Genomic DNA, 15,038 nt, shown 5'->3' with positions numbered 1-15,038 from the left:
CTTTTTTTTTCCTCCTTTTTTCTTCACTTAATATTCATTCCAAAAAAGGTTCCTTTAGATCTTTCAAGAATACTCATGAAGCGTATGAAATGCGGAGTATTAATAAATAATAATATCCTACATGAATTCTTACATAGTCATGAATCACTGAAGCTTTATGTTAATTAGTATATATAAGATCTGCAGATATGTTAATGCACCTATATCTTTACCAAAGGATGGAAGATTCCTAGCTTGTTTAAACATTTCATCAACTTTATCTAACCTAGAAGACCTATATGAACCATAAGACATCTTTGTTTTTAAAAGTTTTCTTAATCTAAAGGGTTCAAAACTTTCACTTAGACAAGTCCCAGGTAAGAGAGGTGAGCTAAAGAGCTGCTTAAGTACCAAATCTTGCCTTGCCAGAAATGTCTTAGGCTACTAACTAATTACCCCTTAAACTAAAATCACCTTTAGAAACAAAGTACACAACTCAAACAATTAAGCACAAATAAAAGACTAGACTCTCGGACTCTAATGTGAAAAGGCTTAGAGTTTAATCCCTTTTAGCCTAATCAACCCTAAACGTGAACACAAAATCAAATAAACAAAAACACTAAAGAAACCAGCGGACTCTAATGACCCCTACGAGATACACAAATTAAGTCAATATTAAAGTCTACTCCTATGGTGAAGCTTGTAGCTTTGGCTAACAAGACACATTCACCTGTCTAGCTATGCTAAAAATAAAAGCAAATAAAGTTGCCAAGAGTTTGAAAGAGCACCAAGGACTCTTCCTAAACACTTGGACTTTATAAAAGGCCCTTTTACAAAACAAAAGCTAAAGCTAACAGTAGGCTAACACAAGCCTATTACAAACAAATTGAAGAAAATAATTACAAAAGAAAAACTATACTAGGCTGCTACGGTCCTGGTCCTGGTCCACTTCATTCATTTTGATGCCAAGTCCTTGTGCCAAAAAAAAATGTACACTCCTGTTGCTGGTTCGGCCAGCTTTGGCCCCTTTTCTAGCTTCTGGTTTATCCTATAATCACAAATCACAATTGGAATCAATGTGCCTTATCTACACACAGATATCAAAAGGATTAAATTCACACAATATAAAAGATTCTTCCCTTTTCTCCTAGTCTCGTACACTTGATGCAGCTATATAAATTTCGGTTGCTCTCAAATGACAAACTGCAATCAAAGATTCACAATCAATTCAGCAGAGTAACCATCAATGCTATCAATTTCCAGCTAAGACAGAAACAATTAAGTAATCCAGAGGCAACAAAATTAAACAACTCCCCTAATTAAATGGTTGGTCTATCTTGCTGTAAACTCTACTGATATTCTGCTACTGCTTAAAATTCTTGACTCCAAATGTTTATCAACTCTGCACACAACAACATCAAACCAGATTCCAATTCAGCAAATCACATCATCCAACAAATTGCAAGCTATAACACAAACAGTTAAACAAATAGAAGTAATATAGCTAAGCAACTTCCCTGATTAATGCTATTTCTAGTTGTTGGTTTTAGTGGACTTTGTTGTAGGTTCTTCCTTGTGCTCAACTAATCAGCAGATTCATTCTTCACTTTTTCCCTGCACTGATTCGTTTCAGATCTGCTCACAGAAATTGCACCAACTCCAGCAAAAATACACAAGGACATAGATATTAAACCAGATGCAATGGGTGTAATTCAAAGCTGAACTAAACTGATTTAAACAACCATTCAATTCTAATTTAAATTCTGATCAATCCAATGGGTAAAAGAATTATGTGCTTAATTCAACCACAACGTCAGAATTGGAAAGTAAGTGCTTTAGTCACTTCTTCAAATGGAATGATGCTTTGGCAGTTAAAACAAGTTCATGCACAAGACTAATTACTCCAAGCAAATCAATTCATGCATAAATCAGTCCATGAACAACTAACTAGGTGGCATGCAAGGTATTCAATCAATCAATCTGAATAAAACTGAAATCTGCATGTGATTAATACCAGGAAAATATTTTCTATATGCATTTGGAAAAATTGATCTCAACAACGAAAGAATGATGGTGCTAATAAGTATTCAACAGATTTCAACAATTGTAAGCAAACCATGAAATCAGTAATCACATTCAGACATATAATATCTCAATGATTTCAGCAAGCAGTTTATAATCCAAAATGAATGCAATGTCAGTTTAAGCAAACCACAACTGATCCAATCTAATTGATCCAATTTCTTTTCCTGCACAATGAACAATCACAAAACAGTTAGACTAACAATGAATTCTCTATTTCAAAGTGCCAAGGAATTAGGCCAAATCAGCCTTACAAAACTCACAACACTCAGGCTTCTTTTTAAAAGCTTAAAGCACTCAAAATGTAAAGGTTTGGAAGGGAGATTCTCCCTTGGCAGTACACAGCTGGAGAGTATTCCACACCACCACCACCTAAAATGCTACCAAGCACACAAACCTTCTTTCAATTTCCAGAAATCCAGAGTGAAAAAGCTTCTCAAGTAATAAAGAAATGGCTAGGCAAAGATCAAAGTAATGGACAGACAGGTAGAACAGAACAGGACAACCACTAAAGCAAAAGAATTTACAGCACAACAGAGAAACTGACTCAAGATCAGATTATGAAAGCAAACAAAGCTCAAATTAGAACAGCTGAACAGATTTTACATGTAATGTAGACAAAACTAAGACATTCAACAATGACAAGCAAGAAACAAAGCTTTTGATCACAGTAAGCACTCAAACAGGATCCTAAGATCAGTTCTAGAGTAGATTTCAAAAGCAATAAAAGATCAAGAACAAATTGCAGAATTTTTGTAAACAAATGTTCAAACTGATTCACTTTATTTCAGACTTGTAGTGCAGCATTTAACATTGTTAATTTCAGCCTTATGCACTGTTTTACAATGAAATCAGTAGAATCAACTCCAATTACAAGTGTTACTGCTAGGTTCAAATTCAAATCACAGATTTAGTGGTTGTTTTGTACAAGATTACAAGTACTGCTGATGTGATGCAGATTTTTGTGGACTTAATCATCAACCACTTACAAATTTTAAGCCAGAACAACTTTGACACAAAGGTGCAGTAACACAAGTCAAATCAAATTTAATTCTGCAGAAAAGAAATTAAAGCACTCAGACACAATGACTCTAGGATGTACTGATGTTAGAACTTAGTAATGATCTAATACTAAGTAGAACAAACACACACTCAAAACATTAACACAGACTTCAAAGAAAAACCAGTTCGGTGTAGCTGGCCAAATGAAAGACTGATGCTGCTGTAAGCATCTTGCACCCAAGCTCAATGCAACATTTCATAGCTTAATTGGTGTGCATTTGCTATCCACAAGCAGATTCAACTTTCAGCTCACAGAATTTCAAAAGTGCAATACAAATTACATGTAATGGTCAGCATCAAAAACTCAAGACAGCTTCAGATAAATGAAATGAAATTAAACTGCTGTTGAAGTCTGCATCAAGCTCATTCAATTGAATGTCACTGCTTATGATGATGAACAGATCATACTCAAAGCAAAAAAAACTCAATTGAATCACAGTTAAACTCAGATTTAATTGACAATTAAAACAAAATAACATGACATAGACAAAACAGAAATGGATTTAGAAATTAAAATACTCAAACAAAGACTTGCACCGAAATAAAATGAAATAATACTCATATAATGACTCAAAGGCACAGAACAAGAAAGCTTAAACAAATAAGTAACACTCAACTTGAAAACCTAAACGCAGAAATTGAGATCCAAGAACGAACAAACATATTTGAATCTCATACAGAAAAAACAACACATACTGAAACTGAATCAAGGCAAAACACTTTGAGAATTCCATGACGAACAAAAGTTAAACACAAGACAGTAAAGAAATTAACTAAGAACGCGAAAATGGAAGAATAAACTCAGAATCAAGACAGAATCAAAACACAAAACTAGAACAAAGACAGAGACACGAATCAAACTGAAACAAGAATCGAAACAACTCAATAATGGAAGAAAACTCAGAACAGAGACGAACCGAGATACTTACCTCTGAAGCGTGTTCGAACCTGGCTCTGATACCACTTGATGGACGAACGCCCGAGGAGAGGTCGATTGAAGCTGCGCGAATACAAACCGGACCTCCTCGAAGCTTCTCCGACGAAGAATACGCAGCGGAAAATGACAAAAACAGAGGGTTAAACTCGATAGAAACCCTAGAAATGGAAGGAAACCCAATATGAACCGATTAATCGGTTCAAAATGAAGATTGAACGGTGGAAAAGGTTTGGAACGAATCAAAATTAATTTTAATCGGCTAAAATCAGAGAAAATGATGAAGGATGAAGAAACCCTAGACAAATGTGCAGATGATTTGGTGACAGTGGAAGAAAGATGAAGAAACTTGTGAATCTGATACTTACGGAGGAGAAGAGATGGATTTGTGATGAAGAATGGCTGGCGACGAGGAAACTCTTGAGTGGAAGAACGAGATGTGGTTCTGCGAGATGGAGAAAAAGTTCTCACGAAAGAGAGAATGTGGCTGTGCGTGTCTGATGTGTGAGAAGAAAAGCAAATGATGTGGAACGAGGGAGCGGACGCGTGGCTGAAGAAGGAATTGAAAAACGCTGACGCATGCGAGGTGGCAGCGAAGGAGAGGTGGCGTGGAGGAATGAGTAGCACCGTGGAATTTTGGAGAAATGGAAAAATAGAGTGTGCTTGGAAGGTGGCTAGAGGAAGGCTTTGGACTCTCTAGCCTATGACTTTCAAGAGAGAATTATTCTGATTTCAGAAATATAATTCTCATTCAGCTCAAAAGTGACAATACAATAGAGGAGCTGCGTATTTATAGTAACCCATGCTCTTAAGAGCTAAACTATAAAAAGTAAAAAAATACAAAAAGAGGACTACGTCAAGTACGATTCCATCATATCACTTAAAAGCTACAAATGTTGTAGTTTGCCAAATGATAAAAGTAAGAAAATGGAGGGTTCTAACCCTAAGGATGTCTAACCAACCTTTTTTAGTGAGATATATGAACTTGGTCCTATGACAAAATGAGCTAATTGAAAGCAGCATTTTAAGGTCTGGCCTATGGAATTCAGTCCTATTTAACAGCTGTGATTTGGACATGATTTTGGGATTCGACTATTTAAAAGGAGGAGATGCACTTTAGAGGATAAGGTGAAGTTATTACTATTTATTAAAAATTTAGTATTTAAGAGTGTGATAAAATATATGTACATGTATAAGAAACTATGAAGTTATTAAAATCTCAATGACTATTACTGCAGTTTATCCTCTAAAGTGTTATTCCTTCACTGCAGAGGATCTAAATCTATGATTTTATATTTCTTTCTCTACTGATCTTTTGCCTTTAACTTTTTCTCCTCTCTTTATGGTATATTGTAGATGCGACAAATTCGTGCAGAAATTGGTGCTGTATCCAAAGCAGATGGGTAAATGAATTTTAGCTTTTTAGAAAATTAAGTTGTGATATCATTTGAAGCATTTGACCATAAAGTTTTTTTATTTTGAAAACAGTTCTGCCATGTTTGAGATGGGTAATACAAAAGTTATTGCTGCCGTCTATGGCCCTAGAGAGGTACTGTTTAATTATTTACCTTGCTAATGAAAATTTGTCTATGTAATTTAAGGATTGTTAACTATCCTTTTTCAGTGTTAGTTGGTTTAGACATTTAAAAAACTTTGATGTTGTAGTTGAGCTTTAGATGATTTGCTGTTTTTCTTTAGTAACTTCTCTGCATTTCAGGTGCAAAATAGAAGCCAAATAACCAACCATGCTCTGGTAGTTTTTTTTTTTCTAAGTTATGTTGTCTGTATTTATATGAATTGTAACAAAAACTTAATTGTTGCTTATGTGCAATGTATGTCTATAGGTTCGGTGTGAGTACAGCATGGCTAATTTTAGCACTGGAGATCGCATGAGGAAATCAAAGGGTGACAGGTTTTGCTCATTTACTTGCTTTTGTTTAACTTCCTATTCTTTTTGACCTTTCACTTATTTTTTATATATTCGTAGTTTTATACTTATCAAAATGGTATTGGAGCATAGACTACTAGGATGATAGTGAATGTTGCATTAGTAGAATCTATCTTAAGAGTGCCTTGTAATTTGTAAATTGGACTTTTTGATCTTTTTACTGAGGTAAGAATTTAATAGCAATGGTGGTAATGCATGTTTAGACTTTTAGAGTATAAATTTTGATTATTAATTAGTAATATATATATTATTAATTAGTAATATATATATATATATATATATATATATATATATATATATATATATATATATTGCATTTGTTCATGTGATACAGTATAATTTTTTTTTTAATCTTGCATTCATAATTTTCTATGTAACAACTATCTTGCTATCCACTAACGTATTGTAGTGTTTTTGGGGCTGGCTGCTCCATGCCTTTGATATAGCTGACTACAGGCTCAGCAATGGGTTATGTATCATAAAACAATGAAAAGCTTAACCCCATGCACCCTTTTACTGCCTTTTCTCATTTTTAATCTTTTTTGCAAGCTTTGACTTTTTGAGTAATCTTTGGCCAAAACTCACTGAATAGTTTTGAATGGCTTAACCATCAATGTTTGCAGATATAAATGTTATCCTGTTTTGCTTTTCCTTCATAGTTTTAATATGGTTCTCATTGTAAGGTTCTCTTACAGAAGGATAATAGGATCACTTCTTATTTTTTACTACGTGATTTGAAGTTCTCATTCTACAGGAGATCAACTGAAATTTCCCTGGTTATTCGGCAAACCATGGAAGCATCTATATTGACACATCTATTGCCTCGATCTCAGGTTTTATTACACATTAAGAACTTATTTTGTCATGTGCTTTGCTTTCCCCTAGTCCTCCCTAATGTTTTACTTATTAAATTTGCAGATAGATATATATGTCCAAGTTCTCCAAGCAGATGGAGGTAACTAAGACTTGATAATGGGATCTTGTGATTCTCTTCTGTCATTGCCATTTTATTTTCTCTCTTTACTCATTTAATAAAATGGCAATGACAGAAGAGAATCACAAGATCCCATTATCAAGTCTTAGTTACCTCCATCTGCTTGGAGAACTTGGACATATATATCTATCTGCAAATTTAATAAGTAAAACATTAGGGAGGACTAGGGGAAAGCAAAGCACATGACAAAATAAGTTCTTAATGTGTAATAAAACCTGAGATCGAGGCAATAGATGTGTCAATATAGATGCTTCCATGGTTTGCCGAATAACTAGGGAAATTTCAGTTGATCTCCTGTAGAATGAGAACTTCAAATCACGTAGTAAAAAATAAGAAGTGATCCTATTATCCTTCTGTAAGAGAACCTTACAATGAGAACCATATTAAAACTATGAAGGAAAAGCAAAACAGGATAACATTTATATCTGCAAACATTGATGGTTAAGCCATTCAAAACTATTCAGTGAGTTTTGGCCAAAGATTACTCAAAAAAGTCAAAGCTTGCAAAAAAGATTAAAAATGAGAAAAGGCAGTAAAAGGGTGCATGGGGTTAAGCTTTTGATTGTTTTATGATACATAACCCATTGCTGAGCCTGTAGTCAGCTATATCAAAGGCATGGAGCAGCCAGCCCCAAAAACACTACAATACGTTAGTGGATAGCAAGATAGTTGTTACATAGAAAATTATGAATGCAAGATTAAAAAAAAAATTATACTGTATCACATGAACAAATGCAATATATATATATATATATATATATATATATATATATATTACTAATTAATAATCAAAATTTATACTCTAAAAGTCTAAACATGCATTACCACCATTGCTATTAAATTCTTACCTCAGTAAAAAGATCAAAAAGTCCAATTTACAAATTACAAGGCACTCTTAAGATAGATTCTACTAATGCAACATTCATTATCATCCTAGTAGTCTATGCTCCAATACCATTTTGATAAGTATAAAACTACGAATATATAAAAAATAAGTGAAAGGTCAAAAAGAATAGGAAGTTAAACAAAAGCAAGTAAATGAGCAAAACCTGTCACCCTTTGATTTCCTCATGCGATCTCCAGTGCTAAAATTAGCCATGTTGTACTCACACCGAACCTATAGACATACACTGCACATAAGCAACAATTAAGTTTTTGTTACAATTCATATAAATACAGACAACATAACTTAGAAAAAAAAAACTACCAGAGCATGGTTGGTTATTTGGCTTCTATTTTGCACCTGAAATGCAGAGAAGTTACTAAAGAAAAACAGCAAATCATCTAAAGCTCAACTACAACATCAAAGTTTTTTAAATGTCTAAACCAACTAACACTGAAAAAGGATAGTTAACAATCCTTAAATTACATACACAAATTTTCATTAGCAAGGTAAATAATTAAACAATACCTCTCTAGGGCCATAGACGGCAGCAATAACTTTTGTATTACCCATCTCAAACATGGCAGAACTGTTTTCAAAATAAAAAAACTTTATGGTCAAATGCTTCAAATGATATCACAACTTAATTTTCTAAAAAGCTAAAATTCATTTACCCATCTGCTTTGGATACAGCACCAATTTCTGCACGAATTTGTCGCATCTACAATATACCATAAAGAGAGGAGAAAAAGTTAAAGGCAAAAGATCAGTAGAGAAAGAAATATAAAATCATAGATTTAGATCCTCTGCAGTGAAGGAATAACACTTTAGAGGATAAACTGCAGTAATAGTCATTGAGATTTTAATAACTTCATAGTTTCTTATACATGTACATATATTTTATCGCACTCTTAAATACTAAATTTTTAATAAATAGTAATAACTTCACCTTATCCTCTAAAGTGCATCTCCTCATTTTAAATAGTCGAATCCCAAAATCATGTCCAAATCACAGCTGTTAAATAGGACTGAATTCCATAGGCCAGACCTTAAAATGCTGCTTTCAATTAGCTCATTTTGTCATAGGACCAAGTTCATATATCTCACTAAAAAAGGTTGGTTAGACATCCTTAGGGTTAGAACCCTCCATTTTCTTACTTTTATCATTTGGCAAACTACAACATTTGTAGCTTTTAAGTGATAGGTTTTAATGTTTATCAGAACTAAGGTTATTGACTGCTTCTAATCTGTTTATATGTTCAAAATGTGCCCTTACACATTTCCATTACCCATGGCATGGCTCATCTATGTATAACCCATATGCAGAACTATCTGCAGATCTTATATATACTAATTAACATAAAGCTTCAGTAATTCATGACTATGTAAGAATTCATGTAGGATATTATTATTTATTAATACTCCGCATTTCATACGCTTCATGAGTATTCTTGAAAGATCTAAAGGAACCTTTTTTGGAATGAATATTAAGTGAAGAAAAAAGGAGGAAAAAAAAAGCCCAAGAAAAAAATAATAGCTGTACCTCCATGGGTCTGCGACCATCCAGTCGAAGTCCTTCTGGGCTTACGTATTCCATCCTCAGGTCAATCTATGGCAGAGACAAAAAGGAGACAAAGATGAGACATAAGCAGCTGGATTTTGTTTTATTTTGCTTTATATTCTTGGCTTCCAAAAAAAATGATATTTTCTACTAAAGTTATTGAAACAAAATGGTGAGATTTTGCAGAATCTGTGTAAGGACTTGGATTTGAGTCAGCAAAAAGGGGATGACAAGTGGAAAAGATGAGAGGTTGAGTACTTTAAAATAAAATTACATTAGTTTTGAAACATTGATTTTTAACTCATTCCTCTTGTCTGAGAAACCATTCCTCTTCCTGCAAGCTCTCTCCTCCCCCTATATCTTCTCCCTTTCCCTTCTTCACACTGAACCATTAAATTCTCGATTAGGTGCTGCCCCAACGATCACAAAGTAGCAGGTCTTGCTCTTAGTCGATCAATTTCTCTAATCAGAACCGGTAAGAAAACCCCCTTTCTCATGTGCCTTAGGGTTGTAAGCATGTGATTGAACTTGTTGCATGCAACCCATTTCGTTTTCTTCCGTAATCTAGCTTCTATTGGGTTCTAAGATTCGTTTTCTATCATCAATTGATGATTTATAGGTGATTCTAACATTTTGAGAGTGCAAGCAAGTGGTCTAGGGTTCCTACTTGAGCTTGGTTGTCTACACTAGAGGTAAGGGGAGCTAGTTCTACTTTTGATTTTACTGTGTGGAGTGAATGCATGATAAAATTTGTAGTGGTTTGTGGTGGAAGCATGAACTTGGTTCTAGCTAAACTTGAAATGCATGTATGGAAGTGTGTGTTATGTGTATTTGGTGATTGATGTCTATAAACTGTTTGGAATGACTTAGAATGATGGAATTGTGTATGTTGGAACTGTTTTAGCGTGAAAATTCTGTGGTAGTGCTGTTAGAAAGGAAATAAAGTGTCTTTAGGGTCAATTTTAGGCCATTTTAGAGGAAGTGAGGTAGGGATTTTGAGTAAATGAAGGCTGCAGTGTTCCTGGACTGTTTGGGCAGCCTAGACAAGTCCATTGTGACTTGTTAGAAACATAAGAGTGGTCGGAAACATGTTCCAAGTAGTAGAATCAAATTTGGGTCCCTAAGTTGTTGAAGTTAGTGTTTTGGAGCTGAAAGTGAACTTTAATCACTTAAAAATGGTAGTAGGAATGCTTAGAATCAGTTGGACAAGTTTAATTAAGTCTAAAACGAGAATTAAGAGTCTAAGAAGTTGAGAAAAGTGGTTAGAAATGGTCAAAGGGAGGTTCTGTTACCATTATGCAGAATTCTGCATAATTCTGCAGAATTCTGCAGAATGCGCAAACTGACCGTTCGTCCATGTCGGATTTGAACGCTCGGTCATGCCATGTGCTGAGTGATGTTCGGTCAAATGTTGGTTTGATTAGCGTTCGTCCTTGTCTGGGGAGCGTTCGGTCTTAGGGGATGATATAAACAGTGTTCGGTCATTGGTTTAAATAACGATCGCTCAAGTTATGGTTTAGTAACGATCGCTCAGGTGTTGGTTAGTAGCGTTCGTTCAGTTGATGGTTTAATTAGCGTTCGGTCAGAGGTTGAATTAGTAGCGAGCGTCCATAAGTAATAGCGAGCGTTCATGTTGGTGGCGTTCGGCCTTGGTTTAGTTGCGATTGTGAGTGTTCGGCCTTAAGTTTGTATTCTTAGGGTTGAATCTTAAGCGTCCGGTCTTGATATTGGTTAGTGATCGCTAGCGCTCGGTCTTCATGTTTGATCGTTGAGCGTTCGTCCAAACAAAGTCCGCCCAAGGGATTTTGACGTTCGTTCAAACAGTGTCCGACCAATGGGTTTTGGACGTTCGTTCAAACAGTGTCCTCCCAAGGGCTCTTGGCGCTCGTCCAAATAGTGTTCGTCCAGTGGTGATATTTTCTGTTATGTTTTCTCTCATTCCAATAAGTTATGTTATTTAAATATTTCGGTTACAATTTATGAATGCATCTTCATGTGATCCAGATTGGTTGAAAGTGTATGGTTATAAGTGGTTTATGATGTACATTGTTGATCCAAAAGGAATATCATAAGATTTAAAATGGTAGGATTGAAACGGAAATTTAGATCTCTCGGTGGGATCAGTTAGTGTATTGAATGAATGTAAGAGGCTTCCATATGGGGGTTATCCCTAACACTCCAACGGTCTTTCATTCTCACTTAGAGAGGATTGACGCGTGTGGTGGGAGTAGTGGGAGGTCCTAGGGTAGACGCTATCACTGGAGGTCTCTATTCCGCGGTAACGGACTAGCCTTGTGTATGGTCGGGTGGAACCCCTCGGCAATGGCTTTGCAAAGCAGTAGAGGCCATCACAAGTGCACAACCCGCCCCAGCTCTACATACATTCTATGTCCGGACGTGTCTAGAGTCTTAACATGATAGGATGCTTGTCTTGATGAGTTTTATGAAATGAATGCTTATGTTTATGATGACTAAGGTGTTTATATGTGTATGGATATTCTGGTAACTGCTAGATTGATTGAAAATGAATTGTATGTGTTGCATGTGTTTGCCTTTCCCCTTGCGATGATCATCCAATCCTTTGGATGTGAGCAGTAGGTGATGATGTACCTTTGGAGCAAGCTTTGGAAGTTGAGGAAGACCCAGCCCCTAGTGCTTAGGATTTCTACTAGCTAAACAACTCTTTATTTTGAAAGACTTCTAGCCTTCATTTTAGCATGATCTGTGTTTTGGAGAATTATGAACTTGTACTTAAGTTTTAAAGTTTCCCAGCCAGACTTGGATAATTGTACTCCTTAATTCTATCTATTGTGTACTCTTAACTGCTTTCTATTATTATAATCACTGCATTCTACATATATACATTGTTATATATTTTGGGATGTCAGCATGTGACACCCGGGCACTGATGAGAGTGCGGGGAGTGACGCCGGTGCAGGTAGCATGGTGCAGGGGGCACAGACAAGGAGCGACTCCTGGCAAGGCTTCCGGTGGAAGGGGTACATGGATGAATCGAACATACACCGGAATGAGAGGGATCTGGAGACTATATAGGTATGGGACTATACCATTGAAGGATAGCTTAAAGGAATTGATTTGACTACTCATATCACCAAATGCATTTGCTTTTCGGTTGCCTGATGGACAAATTTGTAAGCACCAAAATATGATGTCACAAACTTGTTTCACAATCGGCAAGTATGACCGAATCGTTCAAGTAATAAAACTTGGTAAGACCAAGTATCGTTCTTCCCAAAGGACTCACGGCCTAGTTTAGTTATGTGGTTTCTTGATTAACTAAGACTTACAAATGAAATATTTGAGTTTAAAATGCAAGACAGAAAATAAACATGTATCCATGAATTTTGATCAATGGCAAAGACAAAAGATAAACACTTTCAATGGAATATATGAATGAATATGTTGTTGGGGGTCAATTTCATCTCATCCACTCTCATATATTTTAGGAATTCAACATTCAAATCATCATTGTTAATGCCACTCTCTAATGTACCATTCTAGATGGCTTCTCCCTAATCAAATAGTTCATACAATTCCTAGCATTCCTAATGATTAGTTCATGAGTGCAGGAGCTTAAAGGCAACCAATAGAATATTGTCAGTATAATATTGGGAGAAATTCCCCGGATCTAGACTTCCCCGTACGTGTCCGTATCGACAAAACCAATAATCATGCATTAGAATGAGTTAAACAATGCAAGCATTGAGCAAAGAGGAAAAACCCTAACTAATGATGAAAGAAAGCATATGTCTTAATTCAAAGATGTACTCAACAGATTCCATATATGAGAGCTTCAAGAGATTACATTGATTCCCCAACAAACATACAAGGTTTAGTTCACCATATTCATGGTGAACCTAGATGAATAACAATGAAAGTATGAAAGAATAAACCCAATAAAGTGGAAGAGGTAGCCTGAGCATCCAAGATCCTCCTTCAAAGGGGTGAAAGAGAGAGTGTTTGCCTCGTTTCTGCCAAAGATACCTAACTAAAGGACGTGCAAGCCCTTATATACTAATCTAGAGTTACAAAAGATTACAAAAGCCCAAGCCCAAAAAGTGCCGCTCAGCGCCATTTACCGCTCAGCGGTGGTTACGCGTCTTCTTTCTTCCCCTCAGCGGCCATTTGCCCCTCAGCGGTTCCAACGCCACCTCTTGAGTGCCGCTCAGCGGTAGTTTGCCGCTGAGCGGTGCCTTCGACTTCTCCTTTTTGCACTCTTTCTTGTCTTTTCTAATGTCCTCTCTCTCATTCTTCACTTCTTTCACCAAATTCACCTCAAAACCTGCACAAAAACACTCAAATCAAGCATAAACCTGTCCAACTCTCTTATTTCTGAAAATATAAACAAAAGGCATGATTTCAAGCTAGTTTCTAAGTCTAAAGGTTGCTTTTAGTATCACTTTTAAGCATGAAAATAACAGTTTTTCAACTGTTATCACAACCCCAAACTTAGAACTTTGCTTGTCCTCAAGCAAACAAAATGTAACTCCATCTCCAACCAATTCATATGATGGTTCACTCATTCAAAATCCTCTTATCAAGATAAGTAATAACTTCACTCAAACTTATGACCAAGAGTTAATTCAAGATGTGCACATGCTTTAGTGTTCACAAAGTCATTTAAGTTCCAACAAATGCTATTTTTCATGAATGATCAATCAATTAAGCATGGATGTTCATGTGCTTATGGAATCTTTCCTCACTAGGTAAAGTGTTTCACTCAACACACAAGTGTATAAGAGGTAAAGTGTTTCACTCATTCACTCCACTATCACAATGTCACATGAATCAACTTTGCCTTTCATTTAACCACAATCAAATACATTCACAAGCATGCATCATCACAAGGACTTTTCAATGGCTTATAATGTGGCTGGGCTAACAAGAAAATTGGTTTTTCTGGATCACAAAATCCTTGAGTTAAGAGAATCATAACAACACAATCTTCTTATTCATTCCCAACTTTCTTTTGCCTTTGCTTTTGCATTTGCATTGAGCTTTGCTTCTTTTTCTTTTCTTTTCTTTGCATATTCTTACTTTTAGCTCTTAGCTCAATGCTTTTTCCTTTTTCATGTTTCCCCAATAACCCCAAACTTGAACATTTAACAATACCACACAAGATCTTCTACTTAACTCAAGGTAAAGATTTTCAATCAAGGGTGTTCAGTGTATATTTAAGGCTAAGGGTTCAAAGGATAGAACACAACGTGTTCTCTTTTAGAAGGCTAACTTTATGAATTTGGCCAATAAAAAGGGTTTCAAAAACACGGCCTTTGATCATATGATGCAAAACAAGCAATTGATTCAATCATAGAAAACCTGGGCAAAGTCATTCATGCTTTCAAAGTAATAGCATTCAACAATAACAACTCTGGAGCTCAAAACCTCACATATAAGCTCATTCACATTTGACATGCATATCCTGCTTAATTTCACAATCACAATCATGATATTATGCATTTATTCACAAAGCTTGTGAATCACCTGTATAAGCATTTTAATGTGCACATCATCTCAACATCAATCAATCAATAAGCATCATCAAGCATTACTTATCACACAATCACAATTAAT

The 15,038-nt window shown here is 35.6% G+C and overlaps 2 protein-coding genes and 1 long non-coding RNA gene across 3 annotated transcripts; 1 reads left to right on the top strand and 2 right to left on the bottom strand.

Moving 5' to 3' along the window:
• Positions 1-83: 83 nt before the first annotated feature.
• On the bottom strand, positions 84-4,787 carry LOC148199014 (uncharacterized). Its single transcript, XR_015785971.1, has 2 exons — positions 4,426-4,787; positions 84-4,154 (listed from the first exon to the last, which is right to left on the bottom strand). It is a non-coding gene; the product is annotated as an uncharacterized LOC148199014 (long non-coding RNA).
• A 626-nt stretch (positions 4,788-5,413) lies between these two features.
• LOC148199013 (exosome complex component RRP41 homolog) lies at positions 5,414-6,968 on the top strand. The gene is made up of 6 exons (XM_088112002.1): positions 5,414-5,460; positions 5,546-5,606; positions 5,775-5,810; positions 5,902-5,969; positions 6,760-6,838; positions 6,924-6,968. The coding sequence occupies exons 1-6, from the start codon at positions 5,414-5,416 to the stop codon at positions 6,966-6,968; spliced, it is 336 nt and encodes a 111-aa protein (XP_087968128.1).
• Positions 6,969-7,084: 116 nt separating this feature from the next.
• Positions 7,085-9,479, bottom strand: LOC148199012 (exosome complex component RRP41 homolog). The gene is made up of 6 exons (XM_088111999.1): positions 9,426-9,479; positions 8,557-8,603; positions 8,411-8,471; positions 8,049-8,116; positions 7,215-7,293; positions 7,085-7,129 (listed from the first exon to the last, which is right to left on the bottom strand). Exons 1-6 carry the CDS (start codon positions 9,477-9,479, stop codon positions 7,085-7,087), a joined length of 354 nt encoding a protein of 117 aa, XP_087968125.1.
• Positions 9,480-15,038: the final 5,559 nt, after the last annotated feature.

Source organism: Vigna umbellata, chromosome 4 (assembly GCF_029865625.1).
Source record: "Vigna umbellata cultivar VRB3 chromosome 4, Vumbellata_1.0, whole genome shotgun sequence".
Taxonomy (NCBI): Eukaryota; Viridiplantae; Streptophyta; class Magnoliopsida; order Fabales; family Fabaceae; genus Vigna; species Vigna umbellata.
This window is presented reverse-complemented; position numbering and strand designations above follow the sequence as displayed.